At 42.8% G+C, this 19,132-nt stretch overlaps 1 protein-coding gene across 2 annotated transcripts in view; it reads right to left on the reverse strand.

The window, feature by feature from the left end:
- Ly75 (lymphocyte antigen 75) overlaps positions 1-1,685 on the reverse strand; it is a 132,339-nt gene extending 130,654 nt beyond the window's left edge. For both annotated transcript variants that reach the window (XM_052724695.1, XM_052724693.1), the window contains exon 1: positions 1,541-1,685. In XM_052724695.1, the coding sequence (XP_052580655.1) occupies positions 1,541-1,634 (94 nt within the window). In that variant the 5' untranslated portion in view covers positions 1,635-1,685. The remainder of the gene's footprint in view (positions 1-1,540) is intronic.
- Positions 1,686-19,132: the final 17,447 nt, after the last annotated feature.

A 19,132-nucleotide genomic window follows, 5' to 3' on the forward strand; every position in this document is an offset into this window, starting at 1 on the left:
GTGGAGACCGCGGTGTTCTAGTCAGAGTTCCTACCATTGTGATTAATACCACAACCAAAAGCAACTCGGGGAAGAGGGAGTTTATTTCAGTTTACACTTCCATATCATACTCATGGCAGGAATTCAAGGCAGAGGCCATGGAGGAATGCTGCTTACTGGCTTGCTTCCCCTGGCTTGCTCAGCTTGCTTTCTTTTGCTATCCAGGAGCACCTGTCCAGGGGTGGCCCCACACACAGTGTGCTGGGCCCTCCCTCATTAACCATTAATTAGGAAGATGCTCTACTGACTTGCCTACAGGCCAGTCTGATGGAGGAATTTTCTCAACCAGGGTCCCTCTTCCCAGATGAGAGTAGCTTGTGTTGAGTTGGCCACAAACAAACAAACAAACAAACAAACGAATAAAAAACCTCAACCAGGCCATTTGAAAATGAAGGAAACCTAAAAATTTGTGAGGCAATGAAACAGGACTCACAGACGTGGATGGAAGCCGGGAGAGTGGGGCGGGGGAGAGTGACTAGAAGTCAGCATGCCTTCGCTGTAAATTGCTGCAGCTAGATTTTTCTCCTTGGATTGTGCAGTAGACAGAATTGAATTTTCATATCCATAAAAGATTTTACTGTTAATATCTCCTTTGGTGGAGTGAGTCAAGACAGAACACATCAAAGGTTCTTGGTGCTGACAGGTTGACGACACCCACCTTTCAGGAAACTCTCCCCGTAACTTTGGACAGTCTACATCAGAGGGTAACTAAGCTTAGCTCCGAAGAAAGCAAGAGCCACACTCAAGAGCCACATTCCTAAAACCCATCTTGACCATCTTTCCTTTTTCACTCGGGCAAGACAGCAGAAACAGTGGGTGAATGTCGGCGGCCTTTAGACTGTCAGTTATATACCAGAATCAAGTAACAAGGTCATTGGCACACCTTTTGCTGAGGAAAAAGAGAAAGTAAAAGCAAAACGTAAGTGGGTTGGTGGTGCTGGCACCACCCTGAGCTTTACAGAAAGCATCCTTTCCCCACTGACAGGAAGTGATCTGCACTTCTATCTGGGGGCCACCTGCCTCAGTGGGGAGCGTTTGGAGATAATAACCAAATTAGAAGGGCCATTGCTCCCGGTGGCAGGGAAGGGCATCCTAAGACTCTTGGCTGACTTCTGGAGGCGATGGTTGAACCTGGCTTCCTTTCCAATGCGTTCAGTGGCCACGGTGAAGTCAGGATCTCTGGGAATCCTTGCGGTGTGGGTGAAGGCTCATCCTCATCATGGAGGGGTCAAGATGACCATGGGGCGACAGGGATGCAAGGGAAAAATGGGGAGCCCCAGGGTAGCACGCTTTTAGGGGACAATCGAGGAACAAGAGGCAGAGAAGACTCTGGGAAGACTGTGGCAAGGCCTCTTCTAGGCAGAGGGTTCCTTCGCACCACACAGCCCTGCCCGCCGCCCTCCTAGGCCAGACCTCCCCGCTTGTCCACTCCAGAGACGACTGTGACCTGACCCGGAGGAGGCAAATGCTCAGAACAGCATCGTCGAGGCCGCCCGGTTACCTGAGCGCTCGAAAGGCTCCGCAAGCCCGAAGCACCGCAGCAACAGCACTAGTAGCCCCGTCGCTCGGCCCGGGGTGGCCCAGCGCGTCCCCATCTCCAGTCCCAGGCCTCTGTTCCCGGCACCGGCTCCTGGGGTGAGTCCCGCCGGTTTCACGGTGCCTCTGGGGCAACCTCTGGGGCGAGCAGGCCCCGCCCCCGCCGCCCTCGACCAATCAGAGCTGCGCCTGTGGACCAAGCGGGGGCGTGCAGGATTCCCCCACCCACTGCAGACATCTGTGCCGGCTTGGGACCTCCAGAAGGCGGGAAGAGTGCTCAGGAAAACCACAGTGCATGGGGTACCCGCTCCCCCTCTTCTTCAGTGAAGTTGGGAAAGTGCGGCTCTGTCGGTTTAGGACTTGCCCCGCGGTGTAGATAGACAAGGCAGCGAGAGAGAACTTCATATCGTGGCGGGCTGGAAATGTGCGCCCAACCCTGCCCACTTCGGCTTGGGGAAGTGTACGCTTGGAATAAAGGCACCTAAAAGGTGGAATAAAGGCACCTTGGAGGTTGACGAGAAGTTGTCAAACAGTACTTAAAGTAACAGTTATCCTAGCGATTATACTACTTTTTATGGCGTTTTAACCATTTTGACCTTTGCAAAAAAAAATTTTTTTTTTGGTGTAGTAATAACAATTCAGTCGAAATGTGGAAGTCTGCATCTAGAATCTGAAATTCAGTCCTTATTCTGTCCGTCGGACAACACTATCACAAATAGGGCAACGTTACCTAGAGGTAAACGTTTTATATTGTAAACTCTTATTTGTTGATTATAGGATGTATACTTGAGATAGCCCACATCCGTTTTCCCCAAAGGTGCCTGTTACCGTCAGGATGAGTCTAAGTCAACTTTCCAGGTTCCAGCGGTCCATGTGGCTCCAAACCCATCCTAGTTCCGTTCCCCTCCCAGGCTCTTGGCATTTAGTGGCTACAGAGAGCACGTATCACAGTAACTGGGCACTGCATGAGCGAGGATGCTAGAGCAGCATTTTAGCCTTCTGGTGTTTACTACGGAGCTGTGGAAGAGATGAAACCTAAACAGTAACTCAAGAGTAAAACGCACAGAAGGTCAGACGACGCTTCCAGACAGGCAGCTGGTCAAGTGGGACTTGAAAAATGGGTGGAAATCTGACCAAGGGAGGTAGATGTGACAGAACAGAGGTAGAGAACGCAAGAATGCTTCAAAGTTCAGTGTAACTGATAGTAGTGTGTGGGGGGGGGCGGGGGGGAGTTGAAGAACAGCAGGAAATGGTGTTCTGTGAATGGCTTTCTCCCGTAAGTCTCAAACAGTGGGAAACGTTAACAGCAAGCAGCACCTGCTACTGCACCTGCCCACCAGAGTTGGCGCCCCTTGAAGGCCGCTGCTGTCTTTACAAACACACTTTTTGCCTTAGGAGAGGGGTTCAAGGCTTTCAAGAGAGTGTCGAAGAAGGCAGTGATCGCAAGAGAAATCTCCGTCTAGAGAAAGCAAGTCCTCTATGATGTGACCCTTGCTCTTTAACTCCCTTCCTACTTATCCCTGTTTACACCAACCTGTCTAAACCGGTCTTGTCTCCTCCAGTCTGGCCAAACTCATACTCAGAGCACTGCTTGTTGCAACTGACACTTGCTAGCAAAGGGAAAAACCAGTTTTCTCCAATGACCTATCACTGGGTTTACCAACCACACTCCAGGGCAGGCTCCATGCCCAGCTGTAGTTGGCCAGCTCAAAACGAACTCGGTGGTGCTTCTGTGGTCTTTTTGTTTCAGTTTGCTTTGCTTTGGATTTTTTTTTTTTCTTTTCTCATTGGGCTTTTGCCGACTTTTATTTTTGTGGTTTTTTGTTATTTATTTTGGAAGGGTTTTGGTTTTATTTCTTGCTTTTTGTTTTGTTTTATTTGAAAGAGGGAGAGAAAGAGAAAAAGGACATAAAGTCGGGGAGCAGGGCGGTGAGGAGGAACTGAGAGGAGCTGGGGGAAACATAATAAAATACTGTATGAAAAAAGTTTTTAGTAAAAGGAAATACTTTTTATTATTATTATTGTTTTAAATACAAAACCTTGCTATGTAGTTCAGCCTGGCCTTGAACTCTCAAACCTCCTACCTTAGACTTCCAAGTGCTGGAATTATGGGTGTGTGGCTCCACAACAGGACTAGGATATCCCCCCACTCTCTCTGTCTTATTTCCGTTCTTCACTTAACTGTCTCATCAGAATTCACATTTTATTTCAGTCTGTCTCTCAGTCTCTCTCAGGATTATCCCTCGAAATATCTGCATAATGTCGTCCATCCTGTTCACTCAGGATTTGACATTTAATACTCGTTGCCCCTGACGCTGTTTGTTCCTTGGGTACATGTGCACTGATACTCTACTGAAGTTACAAAGCCTAAACACGTATTGTTAGTGGTGACAATAAATGGTGGCATATCTTTCATGTCTGTCCTTCACTGTCATCTTCTTTAAGAAATCTGTCTTTCTGAACTGAATGGTCTAGACGATCTTCCGTTGCAGCAGGTTTCCTAGACACCCCTCACCCTTTCCTGACAGAACCCAGCACACCTGGATTAGATAATTATGGTCCGTCTCTCCACTTCCCTCCCTCCCTCCCTCCCTCCCTTCCTCTCCTCTTCCTTTTCTCTCCATCTACTTCTCTCTTCTCCACTGCCCTCCAGAATGCAAGCTCCATGGGGAAGTGATCATTTACTGATTTCTGTGTGTGGATAACCTGGAATGGTTTTTCTGGATCAGTGAATGAATGATAGAATATGTCTCATAAAATGGTACAGGCAACAGGAGTTTATGTATTTAGAAGGAGAAATGGACTTGGGCAACTCTAGATACAAATGGCGTCCAACGTGTTGGCAAGAGTTTCCACCTAAAAACTGAGAAAAAAGATTCTAAAATGGAGCTAAAAACAGTTCCTAATTGTCTCTCTCAAATGAGCAGCAGCTGCCGGTTTGAGCTACTGGTGGGTTCCTAGCATGCGCACTCGACCTGCCGTGTGGCGGGAATGAGGCCTCTGCAAGAGGCACATTAAGCTGCGTGGTGGTTTTAGACTTTGCTAGTACAAAACAAAAAAAAGAGGTTTCTGGGCTACACGCTGCTTGGCTAAAAGCATAGATCCCCAATAGCTCCCAGAACTGGTGGTAAATCATGGCCATGATGGTAAGCTGAGGTGGGCGGAGCCAGCAGCTACAGCTGCTGCAGTTTAAAGCAATAGATTCACAATAAGACAGATTCAGATGTAATAGTTTATAACGTGTGTAAAATATACGTAAGCTTGAAAGAGAAAAAAAAAGGTGATATATACATTTATATAAACAAATACATAGTTTTAAAAAATAAGCCGGGCGGTGGTGGCGCACGCCTTTAATCCCAGCACTCGGGAGGCAGAGCCAGGCGGATCTCTGTGAGTTCGAGGCCAGCCTGGGCTACCACGTGAGTCCCAGGAAAGGCTCAAAGCTACACAGAGAAACCCTGTATCGAAAAACCAAAAAAAAAATAAAGTCTTTAAAGAGACAGTAAAATTAATATAAAAAATAAGCCACATAAAGATGAATATTACACAGAGAATCTGGATTGTGTTGTCTTTGGGATTCTTAACTGCAGAGAGATATTTGTAAAGAAAGCTGAGTTAAACCAATATGTATACTTTAAAGATATCTTGACTTCAAAATTTGCATGTAAGGATATGTTACTTTGGAAAGGAGGCTCTGCTTTTGTTCCCACAGAAAGCCAAAGGCTATGGATTTGTTCCAGATTAAGATACATCAGATTTGACCAGCCAAGACCCCCTGAAAGGTCTCCGATGACACCATGGCCCAGATGATCCAACATCCAGAACGATTTGAAGGCAACTGGCTCAGATGATACACCCTCATGGACTATTCCATAATCCTAAAATTTTCTTTGTGTCCACATTAGATACAGTGCCCCCCTCCAGCAGGAAGTAGTAAGAGAAGCTATGCCCAAATTCCCAAATTATATGTAATTTTACTTTGTTAAGGTTAAAACCTTCCTTTTTGAAAAAAAAAGGGGGGAAGTGCTGTGGGATGTTCTGTATGGCAAATGTGTTGCTGATTAGTCAATAAATAAAACACTGATTGGCCATTGGCTAGGCAGGAAGTGTAGGCAGGACAAGGAGGAGAATAAAGCTGGGAAGTGGAAGGCTGAGTCAGAGAGACACTGCTAGCCGCCATGATGAGAAACAGCATGTGAAGATGCCGGTAAGTCACGAGTCATGTGGCAAGGTACAGATTAATGGAAATGGATTAATTTAAGCTGTAAGAACAGTTAGTAAGAAGCCTGCCACGGCCATACAGTTTGTAACCAATATAAGTCTCTGTGTTTACTTGGTCGGGTTTGAGCGACTGTGGGACTGGCAGGTGAGAGAGATTTGTCCTGACTGTGGGCCAGGTAGGAAAACTCTAGCTACAGGAAGGGTCTTCAGATACTGGACTAGAGGTCCTCAGATGGTCACATTAAGGAAAGGCAGTGGGGAGAGTGGACACTTCAAGCTGAGGCAATGTGGGAAATGGAGTGGCATCTGCAGATCTCTGGTTACCAGACTATTGGAATAAGCATTTCTCATATTCAATCTAGTTTGGTAATCACCCTATGAAGTGGGCATTCCCAGTACCCTCATCCTGTAGATGTAGAAACTGACAACATATGCAGGATCGATAACTGGGCCAAGGTTATTAACCACAAGTGAAGATGCCAGTGACAGTCTCGGTAAAGAACTTGGTGTGAGTGGATGAGATAACATTTAATTAAGTACAATAAAATAATACTCCCAGTAACAATTAGGGAGGAGGAGAAATGAACCTTTGGGGCTTCTAAAGTCTTGCTTTTAATGACAAAATATTCTGTACCTAAAAATTAAGAGTAGATGTACTGTAGGTTTCTTCTGGTCATGGCCACCTTTTTTCCTGCCAGAGGTAACCACTCCTCTGAACTATTTATCAATCCTTTGTCCTCTCTTTTCAGTGGTGGGAATCGAACTCAGGGCCTTAAATATGCTCAGCATGTGTTCAACCACTGAACTTAGACCTCAGTTGATTATTCCTTTCCTGGTAATTGGTTTTTCTTTCATAACTTTTATTTAAAATTGTGTGTGTGTGTTTGTGTGTGTGTGTGTGTGTGTGTGTGTGCGCGTGCGCGCGTGCGCCTAAGTGCATGTGCACACCATAGTAAAAGTCGTGGAGGTCAGTTCTCTCTTTCCAACTTCTGGGTTTCAGGAATTAAATTCTGATCATCAGGCTCAGCAGCAAGTGTCTTTATCCCCTGAGCCTTCTCATCTACCCCAGTACTTTTTTCTTTATAGTCTTGCCATGTATGTATGATTTAGCCTGTAAACTGTGCACATAATTTTGCAAATTTAAAAAATTCTATAAATATCATTTTGAGGTAGGTTCTTCTGATGCTTTTCTTTTTTGCTCACAATTATGTCCGTGACATTCATGGTGTATCTCTGCAGTTCATTCATTTCAGTGTTCTATTATAAGAATAAAGTACATGACAGCCACTCTCTTGGTGGACATTTGAGTAGTGTCCACAGTACCAATGCAGCTGTCTCCTAGTGCATGTTGCTGCAGTTTCCTGAGGATGCATTTCTGGACTCGGAGCTCCCAGAAACCAGGGCGTGCTCAGCATCAGCGTATCAGACAGGGTCAATGGTTCTTCAACTTGCTCTCCCACTATTGCGGATAAGCATTCCCATTGCTAAGCATAGTCATCAGCACTTAAACTTGTCTGTATCAAAACTGTGTGTCCTCAACTCCTAGTGCAGTTGAACGTAATTTCTTATGCTTAGTGGCTACTTGGGTATCTGCCCCGCCCCTATTCTTGGGCAGATTATTTGCCCATTTGCTCTGAGCCATTCCCTGCCCTTCACTGTTTGAATCCCCAAGGGCTATCCTGAATTTCCCAGACTCCCTTGCCCATTGCCTATTGGTTAGGTTCAGCCAATGGGAGTTCCTCTCAAGAAATGGGAGCTGAGCAGAAGAAGCAAGGGTGTTTTTTTTTCCTTTCTTCTTTGGGAAGACATGTAACAGGGGCTGTGATCCCTCTGGGACTCCGGCTCCTGTCTGGGATCTGCACTCTGTGATCCATTTTCCATCAGGCAACTCTTGCCATGCCTCTAGATCCCTTTGTGTGGTCCCATCTCCAAGATTTTAGCTCCCACAGGGTAGCCATGGTAGCCTAGCACCTCATCCCTAGTAGATAAGGGTAGCTTCTTCTAAACTGATGCTTTTTAAGGAGCTTCTCTAACACATTTTTAGAAAACTTCGATAACGAGTTACTCCCTTATGTTACGTTTCTTCTGTTGGGGTACTTAGTATGGATTTTTAAAAGGTTTACTGAACCTTCACAATACTGTTTCAATGTGGGAAAGACTGGTTTCTTGAGACAGCCTCCAAAATTGTGATGTGAGGGAGAAAAACTACACAAGAAGCATATCCAGCTGCTTGAGTAATTGTGTATAGAGAGCCAGTGTGTGCTCCATCTGAACCGCAGCAGCGGTGGTGCCCACAGATGGTCTCAGATGTGGTAAGCAAGACTCAGGAGGTTCAGATAAGGGCTTGGTTTAAAAATAAACCTTAAACAATTCCCACTGCATCATGGTAATGAAGATCTGCTTTTATTCCTGGTCATAACTAAACTCTTGAGGATTAGAATCAAGATGTAGGTAGACTCAAAGGGCCAGTATAAGGGTATAATTCAAACACACTCATCCACAAAAACAATAAATAAACCAAACTTCCTTCCATAGACTTTAGGCTGTAGAATTCTCCAATGAAGAATCATTTTGTTAAGAACACAGACCCAAGAGGCTGAACAAGAAGTAAATATGGTTGACCCAATCCCTCATTAGCTTAACCGGTGCAGAGACCCCAGGGATTATAAAATTACAGAGATCAACAGATCTTGGGGTCTGTTGTCCTTTTGCTTTCTAGACAAAGAAAATAGACCTAGAGAATTCAGTATCCAGTGTAAATACAAGCAGCATCAGAGGTTAGATATGTACTCCTGGGGCTAGGAAGAACCCAAATGTGCCAATGAGAAGACCTTCAAGCCAACTGTCTAACAGAACAAAAAAGAACTCTGGGAATAGAAGGATGGATCATAGATCAAGAGAATGCTTTTGTTTGTGGGAGTAAGTCGCAAGTATCAATAATGTGTTTGGGATAGAACAATATCTCACAAGTGGTGAGAATTCTCTAAGAAGCATTTTTAGCACACTTGCAAACCATGGGTAATAATAATAATAATAATAATAATAATAATAATAATACAGCAATTTCAGAGGTACAGATCGTTTCCTGAATAGGAAAAAAGTGGTGAAGGGATGATTTTTTTTATTTTGACAGACACATGCTTTGCCTGTTTTGGCAGGGAGCTAAAAAGTTGGGTGATGCGTTTGATTTTGACATAGGTAATTGGAAGCACTTTCTTCATAACTGAACTCATCATCAGAATCTGTCCCAAGAAAACAACAGTTAAGAAGATAAATAATCAAATCCCAGGAGTCTTGGTTCTTCAGGGAAAATGATCATGCTTAAAAAATACTTTTCAACTTTAGTACAAGAGAAAAGCAGTTAGGTTTTGTTTTGTTTTTGTTTTTTTTTTGGTTTGTTTTTTAGCTTTGGGAGTCACAGTTTAATGTGAACCTCTACCAAAGCTGCCTCATAACTCTGAGACAAGGATAGACCAGCTAACCCCTTAGGACTCATAACCCAGAGACAAGTTTAGACTTGCTAACCTCTAAGGTCAGTAGAAGTTTAAAAAAGCTGCGTTCCTGATTTTTTTTTAATGTGAAGTTCCTAAGAAACTTTAGCATCAAGAAGTATATTATGACATCACTGTACTTACCACTGTCACTATCAGTTTTTGTCCACTTATTACTACCTTTATGAGTATAACACACACACACACACACACACACACACACACACACACACACACACACACGTTCCTACACTCAGCAATAATTAACTGCCTTTAGCTTCTCTGGCAGGGATGGAACCTCATGAACCCCTGCCCCAACCATGATGGATTGTTGACAAGCCCAGTCTTGTGTAGATGGCCACTGCTGTGTGAGTTCCCAGGGACAATGGCTATGTCATTTTCAGGGACAGCATTTCACTGCACTCCTCAGTGTCCTCTGGCTCCCACATTCTATCTACTCTTCTGAAACATTCACTGATCCTTGGGGTGGGAAGTGACCCAGATGTCCCATTAAGGGCCAAGCATCCAACAGTCACTTACTCTCAGCACTTTGACCGGGAATGAGTTTCTGCCTTCTCCATCACCCTCTGCAAAAAGCTTTTCTGACTAGGGCTAAAAGCAGCACAAATCTATGAGCATAAACAAACATTTAGGAGACAGTTTGACAAGCATGTCACTTAGCAGAACATCAGCAGGGTGTGTGTGTGTGTGTGTGTGTGTGTGTGTGTGTGTGTGTGTGTGTGTGTGTATGTGTCTCCTCTAGGGCCTGTGACCTCTCTAGCCACAGGTCGAGCATGTCTTAAAATTCTTTTTATTATTTTTAGCTTTTGACTGTATAATTTTAGAACTACACTAAAGAGAAAATAGTGTTACGAGAAGCCTCCTTCAACAGTCACAAGCGCAGACTGACTTTTTTCATCTCTACTGTCCCTGTACTCTGTTCCTGACAGATTAGTTTAAAGCCAATCTCAGAGGCAAAGTGTTTCATCTGTAAATATGTCAGAATGCATTGACAAAATATGAAGAGTCCTGGGCCTGAGTGCAGTTCAGTGGCAGAGGACTTACACACCAAGTAAGAAGCTCAGTCTCTGGCATACCACACACACACACACACACACACACACACACACACACACACACACACATACACACACATACACACTCACAAACTCTTATACATACTAATACATACTCTCTCATACACTCACTCATACACACTCTGTCACACATTCTAACACATCCTCTCTCACATATACACACACTCACACACACACACACAAACACACACACACATGCACGCATACGCATTAAAGACTTCTAAAAATAGAACCTTAATACATGATTCACCTAAAAACATTGGCAATAATTCATTATTAGTTCTTAGTCCTGTTAAATATCTATTCAATGTTGGCACACCTTAAATTATCTTAAAAGGGCCTTGTTTAATTTTTCACAGTTTGTTTGCATCAGAATTCAAGTAAAGAGTTTACAAATTAAGACTGGTTGCCGTATCTCTTACGTATCTTTTAATCTTCAGAGACCTTGTTGTTTTTAACTTTAAATCTTATCCCCCTTTCTTGTCACTGAATGGAAAAGACTCCAGCTCTTGGAGGGTTTTGCAGTGTGGATCTCAGTCACCTGCTGTTGCAATGTTCAGCATGTTCCATTAACCTTCATATTTCTCCTAAATTAGTGTTGGGCTTATGAGGTTTAAATTCAATTTATTTTTAGCAATACTATTTCATATGTTTTGGGCCATCCTATCAGAATGTACACATCATCTCCTCTCATTTGATGATATTATCAGACCTGATAAATGACCTAAATCTATTCATCTGTTAAAAATGGGAAAGTATAGATATTCCATTACTTTTCATTTGTTAGCTGGACGCTTCTTTAAGGAGAAAGTTTTTCTCTTTAAGAAACTTTTATTTATGAGGTTATAGAGCAAATTACTTAGTTATTTCTCTTGATTTATATATTTTGAAAATAAGGAGGTGGTCCCACAGCATCCCCAAAAGATAACAATGGGATTTTAATACTTCATTTATCACTTAAACACACTTGACATAGTGTTTGATGCCTACCCTAAAGTAAGCAGTCTGAAGTGATGGCTGGTATATTTTGTCTTAATTACACCAGATGCTCATGTTATCAAATGGAGGGGGTCTCGGTAATATGACTAAGGGAAGGAGATTGGGATTTAGAGAGGTCAAGTTGCCCAAGACTGGATTACAAGTGGCAGAGCTATAACCCGAAGTCTGGTAAGAGCTGCCCAAAAGTTTCTTTATGGTGATATTTTATTTGTACTGAAATGTGGTTTTATTTGCATGTTAATAAAGTTTCCTGGAGATCAGAGCTAAGAGCAAGCCATTGAGCAGAAGTCCAGCGGTGGTGGCACATGCCCTTAATCCCATCACATGGCAGGCAGAATCTCTGTGTGTTCAAGGACACAGCGAAGCGGTGACCCAAACCTTTAATCTCAGTACGAACCATAGAGACCTGGAGGTCTGTATAGACAGGCAGTGACGAGGAAGTCATGTGGTTGGGTTTAGAACCAATGAGAAGGTGGAACAGAAAGGCAATAAAAAGACAGGACACAGGAAGCAGGTCTCTCTCTCAAGGGAAGGATGCCAGCGAGTAAGATAAGGTGGTCTTAGCTTTTGGCTATTGCTCGATCTCTGGGCTTTTAACTCTTTATTTGGCTCTGTGTTTCTTATTTAATAAGACCATTTAGAATTACATCTACACTTCTTCCTTAATTGATACACTTATGTGCAAGGGCAAATTTGAGGGTTCCAAACCCTTTGGCTCCCATGGCACACCTCTTTGGCTTCACTTCTACAAAGGGGTAAGGAGTAGAGGAAGACCACATCATACAAAACAGAGGCGGCAGTAAGCTATTATTTGATGGACCCATGAGGACGCTGGTGACCATATGACTCTTTGGGATTATGGATAAAAATGTTTTTTTTTCTGGAATATACAAGTAGGCAAGAAATAACTAGATACTTTGATGTTTGCATGTCAAACACTAAGGAGGGTGTTGGCGATCATTCCCAGAATCATACCAATTTAAGTTCCCAGTTTCCATCACCCTATGTTGACAACAATTGGTTGACCATCCCATGTTTCCTGCCTATGTTTCCACCTTAATTTTCTCATCATTTTACACATTTAGATTTTCAATTCCTCTAGACTTTAGGGCATAGAGTATATTTGACTAAGTGGATAGAAACATAAAACATTATTTTTATTTAGTTAAATATATCAAATTCATTCTTTTCATATTGTCTAGCAGTGACACTTGTGTGATATGGACTTACCCATAAACTTATGGGACAATATATGGACCCTGCATATAGCTTCATTAAAAAATGCCCCATCTTTGCACCAATAGTAGCAATATTTTTATACATTATATATTTTTCTTTTTTGTTTTCATTTTTGTTTTTGTTTTTTGAGACTGGGTTTCTCATGGACCCTGGCTGTCCTGGAACTCACTCTGTAGACCAGGCTGGCCTCGAACTCAGAGATTCTCTTGCCTCTGCCTCCTGAGTGCTGGGATTAAAGGTGTGTGCCACCACTGCCCAGCTAACATCTTTACTTTTAAATTAATTTTCTCTTTGAGAAAGGGTCTTATGTGGCCCAGGATGCCTTTGAGCTCACTGTATAAACATGACTTTGAACTTCTTTTAAAATGTTATTTACTTATTTAGTGTGAGGTATGTATTTGTATGGGGTGTGTGTGTGGGGTATACACTCACTCACACTCATGTACACACAGAGGCAAGAGGAGGATGTCAGGTATCTTGCTGTATCACTCTCTGTCTTATTCTTTTTTTTTTTTTTTTTTTTTGGTTTTTCAAGACAGGGTTTCTCTGTGTAGCTTTGCGCCTTTCCTGGATCTCGCGCTGTAGACCAGGCTGGCCTCAAACTCACAGAGATCCGCCTGGCTCTGCCTCCCGAGTGCTGGGATTAAAGGCGTGTGCCACCACCGCCCGGCTGTCTTATTCTTTTGAGACAGGATCTTTCACTGAACCTCAAACTAAATGGGCAGCCAGCAAGCCCCAGAACTCCTCCTGTTTCTGCCCCTTCCTGGTGCTGGAGTTAACACTGAGCGGCCATGCCTGGCTTTATTATGTGGGTGCTGTAGATTGAAACAGCCATCCGATGCCAACAGAGCCATCTCCCCAGGCCTACGTTATAGCTTTAGAATAAATCATCTCAGTTTCTGAGAAGGTAAGATATTTCACCTGATTTATTTTTCCCTTTCATAATTATCTTGGATATTCTTGCCCTCTTGTTCCTGTTTATGAACTTTGAATTTTGTGCCAAATTTAATGAAAAACAATTTGCCTTCATTGAGACTGTGTTTAATTTAAGGACTAGTTGGAGGGAGATTGCATTTGGAATACACTGATCTTCCCTTCATGAATTCGTGAACGTGATACTGCTTTTTTTTTTCCTTCTTTTTTTTAAACTCTGGCCACCTTTTGCATCTGTCTGAATGCTTAGCTGGGGGGATATGTGCCTGATTTGGTAATTGTTTGAGTCTCATTAGAGATTATTGAGTGGAAAGAGTAGCTTAATGCAAGCTGTGTAAGGATAATATTGGTTTGAGATTGGTAGCAATTTGATTAGAGATTGATGGAGGGATCAAGCAGGAATCTCATAAAGGTCTAGGGAAATAAAGGAAGTCTGAATGTTAATGGTAGCAGTGGTAATGAAGATAAGATACCTCAGAGAAACTTCCAGAAATTAATTACTCTCTTTTGTAAGAAAAAGACACCATCAGATTTTCTGCTTCTTTTGTAAGACTGAGAGAGAAGATGCTCATGTTTGGAGGGTTTGTCTTAACCTGGGGCTGAGAAAAATGGTTCTCACTGGTATAAGGACGTCCTCTTCCTGGCCTTATCTTTGGGAAATCTGAATTTACCTTGAAGTGTAATTAGACCTCTTCCATGAAGCCAACCTTCATCCGATCATTCAGAGTGAGGACGCCTTACAGGGTTTCTTTTGTATATAAATTCCTGTGGTAGCTGTCACAAAGACTTACATTTTCATTTTTATCTTCTGTTGTCTGGTACGATAAATAATTTTAAAACTTACATCTATTTATTTAGTGTGTGGTAGGAGGAGGGTATGGCAGGTGTGTGGAGGTCAGAGGACAGCTTAAGGGAGTCATTTCTTTCCTTCCAGCATGTGGGACCCGGGGGTTGAACTCAGGTCGTCAGTCTTGATTCAAGCACCTTTACCAGCTGAGCCATATCACCAGCTCACAATTACTCTTACTGCCAGGAAGAGAATACTGTCTGTCAACGATGGATGATAGTGCAAGAGTAAGAACAAACCCCTCCATAGGTAGTGGGCTCCACAAAGCCCGCTCATGCACCAGAGAAGGATTCTGATCCTACCGCCAGGGGCCCCCCCAAGCAGATCAAGGTACACAACTGTCTCGCCATGCAAAGGGTCTAGTCCAGTCCCATGTAGGCTCCACAGCCATTGATCCAACTTTCAGGAGTTCCCTCTAGTTTGGTTTGGTCGTCCCTGCATGTTTCCCCATCATGATCCTGACGCATTTGCTCATAGAATCCCTCTTCTCTCTCTTTGACCTATGATAGGACACCTCGTGCAGCCTTGAGGCAGGGGGAAGGGGCTGGACTTACCTTTACTGAATGTGCCTCCCCATGGGAGGCCTTGCCTTCTTGTGGGTGCAAGTGGGGTGTGGGTTGGGAGGGGGAGGCTGGGGAGGTGGGAGGAGGGAAGAGGGGGATCTTTGATTGGTGTGTAAAATGAATGAAAAAAATTTCTTAATAATAATTAAAAAAAGAACAACCCCGTTCATCTGCTCCACTGATGGATACTAGGTTTCCTTCCCCTCCAGGGTGTTAGCTTGGACCACTGTGCTCTATGACATCACCACAGTGGACTTAGGCAGAGTCTTTATGGGGATCTGTCCTCATTAGTTTTCTTGTTAACTTTACACACCTGGTCCTCCATTGAAGATTTGTTTTGATCAGCCTTTAGGTATGTCTGTGAGGCATTGTCTTGACTGATGATTGATACACGAAGGCCCAGCCCACTGTGAGTAGTGATATCCATGGGCAGGTAGGCCTAGGCTGTATAAGAAGGATAGCTGAACATGAGCCTGGGAATGAGCCAGTCAATAAGCAGAAGTCTTCCATGGTTTCTGCTTCACTTCCTGACTCCAGGTTTCTGCTCTGACTTCCCCAGGTTGTGACTGTGTCCTGTAAGATGAAATAAACCCTTTCCTCCCCAAGTTACTTTTGGTCATGGAATATATCACAGCAACAGAAAGAAAAGAAGACAGTATTTCTTACCTCAATTCCTTCTAAGATGTCTGTATGTTTTGTGATTTCATTTATTGTTTGGATTTTTTATAGTTCTGATGATGTGTTATGGTATCCCTCTGTGAGTTGCACAGCTATTAAATTTGAAGTGTTTTGTTAATCTTATGGAAAAATAATTTAATCTATAAATCACTTAACAAGTTACTTTGTGCAGTTTGCAGAATGAAAGGTATGTACTTAACAATTCAAAAATTAAAAACAGACTACAACAATAGAGGTGTATCTTTGCTACCTTGTAAATAGCTGTAGTAGGTTTCTGCTCCAAGGGTGGTCAGACTTCCCCTGTGAGTTAATGGATATTGAGAAAGTATTGTTAAGGTTGTTAAATGTGGCTCAGCTTCCCATTGCTTTCAGCAAGAAGGGTAGATTTCTGGAGCCTTTATGTATTTGGGGGCGAGGTATGCACACACACATACGTATCTGTTTGCATGTAGTGTTTTCTCTATTGAAGCTATGCTCATGGGTTTGTTTCCAATGTGTTTACCTCTCATATTTTATAATAATGCTTCCTGATTGCAAATGACACATGAGTACAGACAACATGAGTACAGACAACACTTTTGGTTCTTCAGCTAGTCATAACTGCCCCAACTTGCTATCACTTCTACCCAAAGGAATTGTCTCCATTCAAATGGCAATCACTGGAAGAGGAGAATAATCAGTGATCTTTTGATGGCCACTGTAGTTTAACTAGTATTTCAGGTAGTCTGTTGTCCCCAAGAGGTGCCATAATGAAGAATTAAAAATACAGTCAAGATACAAATGGAAAGGGAAAAAATGCTTGTAAAATGTTACTATGTAAGGATTGCACTGATAGATGCTAGTGAATTGCTCATTAGAATTTCAGCACTATTTGGAATGCTGTCAATGTCATCTCATATTTAAACTATTAAGTGCATATTTAAACTGCACAGAGTGCTTGCATTCATTTCATGGCTAATCAATCCAGTCTGGAATCGTTTGCCAAATAGTAATGGGATTTTCTCTAAACAGTCAGATACTTAAGGCACTAACACACCAAATTATAAGATAAAAAAAATCAATTCAGCATCCCAGGTAATTATAGGCTTAAAACAATATTGTGTTGAGCTCTGGCACACACTTCCTAACAGCAGATGTCTTTGTTTGGGGGCCGTTTTGATGATCTTGGTAACTGTAGCATGATAAACCAATGATGCAAATTATTGTTTCATTTAGATTTCACATTGTAGATTTAGCCATTGGTTTTTTTAACATTACACACTGTCTGTTTTGCCCAGCACCTAGGTTGGAATGGTAACAGTGGAAAAGGAGAGTAGGTGACATTCTACAGCTATTGGGAAAATATCATAACACATGGAATTGAAAGATATCAATCCCAGGCTTCTAAGTGAGCCACCAGCAAATGCTCCAGCCATTAGCTGTGACAAAGGATTCAGGAGAGGAAAGAATGTAAAATGCTGATTAGCTCTTTTTCAGAGTGGATGAATTTAAGGTACCCATCATATAGATAAATAAAAAAAAATATCACTTAGTTGTCCCTTGGGATTGCCCACTACTGCTGAAGACACCATGTATTTCAGCCCAGGGGCCCCAAGCTGGAACAGATCTGAATTTTTTCTCCCTGAGCACTGGCTTTCATGGTACCAGAAAACACCATGCAGGCTTCCAAAGGAGGAAAGCAATCAAAAGTCCTACCCAGGTGTGATACCTGTGAACCACAAAATGACCATAATGGCACCATGTAGATGTAATTCTGAACGGTTTTATTAAATAAGAAACACAGAGCCAAAGGCAGAATTAAAAACCCAAAGATCAGAAAGCAGTAGCCAAAAGCTGAGACCACCTTCTTACCACCTGCTGCCGCTGCCATTCTTCCCCTGAGAAAGAGACCTACTTCCTGTGTGTCTGTCTTTTTATTGACTTTTTTGTTCTGCCTTCTCATTGGTTGTAAACCCAAACAAATGACCTCCTCTTCACTGCCTGTCTATATAGACCTCCAGGTCTCTATGGTTGATATTGAGATTAAAGGTGGGTGTCTCCATGCTGGCTGTGTCCTTGAACACACAGAGATCTGCTTGTCATGTGATCGAGATTAAGGGCATGTGCTACCACTGCCAGACTTCTGCTAAATGACTTGCTATTAGCTCTGACCCCCAGGCAACTTTATTTATTAACATACAAATAAAATCACATTTCAGCACAAATAAAATATCACCATAGCACCATAATCCTAAGGGTGCAGTAGAGGCACACACACCTGGTGGTCACCAACAACTCTCTGATTGGACTTGAGACCTGCTCAACTCGAGAGAAAACATGCCCGGTTTTGGAAACCTCGCCAACTTCCCAGGGCTAGTGAAGTCATGGAACTTGAAGGAGAATTTACAACCACTACTTTACCAAACCAGCAAAATCTCTAACTACATTCCAAATATTTGCCCTTACCCACAGATAAGGGTAATCTGCACACTTCATTAAGGAAACTGGTCTTTGCTACAGACAGAAACCATTACAGAAAACCACAACCAATCAAATACAGAGTTGTGGAGCCCAGTATCAGTGGATGCATCTACAGATGACTCCTGCACCCGAGGCTTGGGGAACATTGTGGAAGAGGGGGCAGAAATACTGTAAGGGCCAGAGGACCAGGAAGTTGGCTATGAGACTGTGTCTCCTGATAACGTCAGAAGCCACGCCCATGACGTCTCACCAACACGACTGTTTAAACAGGAGCTCACCAAGGACAATGATTGACACGCCAAAGTGGGTAGGGGAAAGCCCAGGAGGCCTCAGTCCTACACAAAGAGCTGCAGGGAACTAAGGAATGATGAAAGGAGGAGAAATAGTCTCCCCCAGGGAAGAGCACACCAAGTGGTTATTCAATACCAAACAGTCAACCCTGAAAACTTACATATAGGTAATATTATACAGACTGTGCAGACTGCATTTAGGAATACATATGCATATATACATATGCATCTAACAACAATTAATTAAAAAATAGGCCATAAATTTGAAGGGGAAATATATGGAATGGTTTGGAGGGAGGACAAGGAAGGGGGGAGGGATATAATTGTATTGTAATCTGAAAAGGAAAAGAAAACAATCACTAATCCTTTGAGAACTAAGAGGAGGTCTACCCTGAAGACAGAGGCAGAAGCGCTGTTTCTGCAGAGGAAGTGAAATTACAGGAGCGTCCAAACAGTGGAGAAGCTGGGGAATACTAGCATGCAGAAAAGGGAAATAAAGAGGAGAAATGAAGGGAGCCACAAATAAAAAGCCAGAGTGTGGGAAGAAAACCACGAGAGATCATCACTTGCTGAGACATGGTTTAAATCAGCCATCTCCATATCTGTTTGATTTTGTGCCCAATCAGTATATGTATATTAACTTATGAATTATATGCATTATCTTCAATCCATATAGTAACTACTAACCAAACAATTTGTTGAAAATTTAGACATGGACAAAATGCATTTCCCTCTGCTA

Source organism: Peromyscus californicus, unplaced genomic scaffold (assembly GCF_007827085.1).
Source record: "Peromyscus californicus insignis strain IS unplaced genomic scaffold, ASM782708v3 Scaffold_7__1_contigs__length_154581171, whole genome shotgun sequence".
NCBI classification, from domain to species: Eukaryota; Metazoa; Chordata; class Mammalia; order Rodentia; family Cricetidae; genus Peromyscus; species Peromyscus californicus.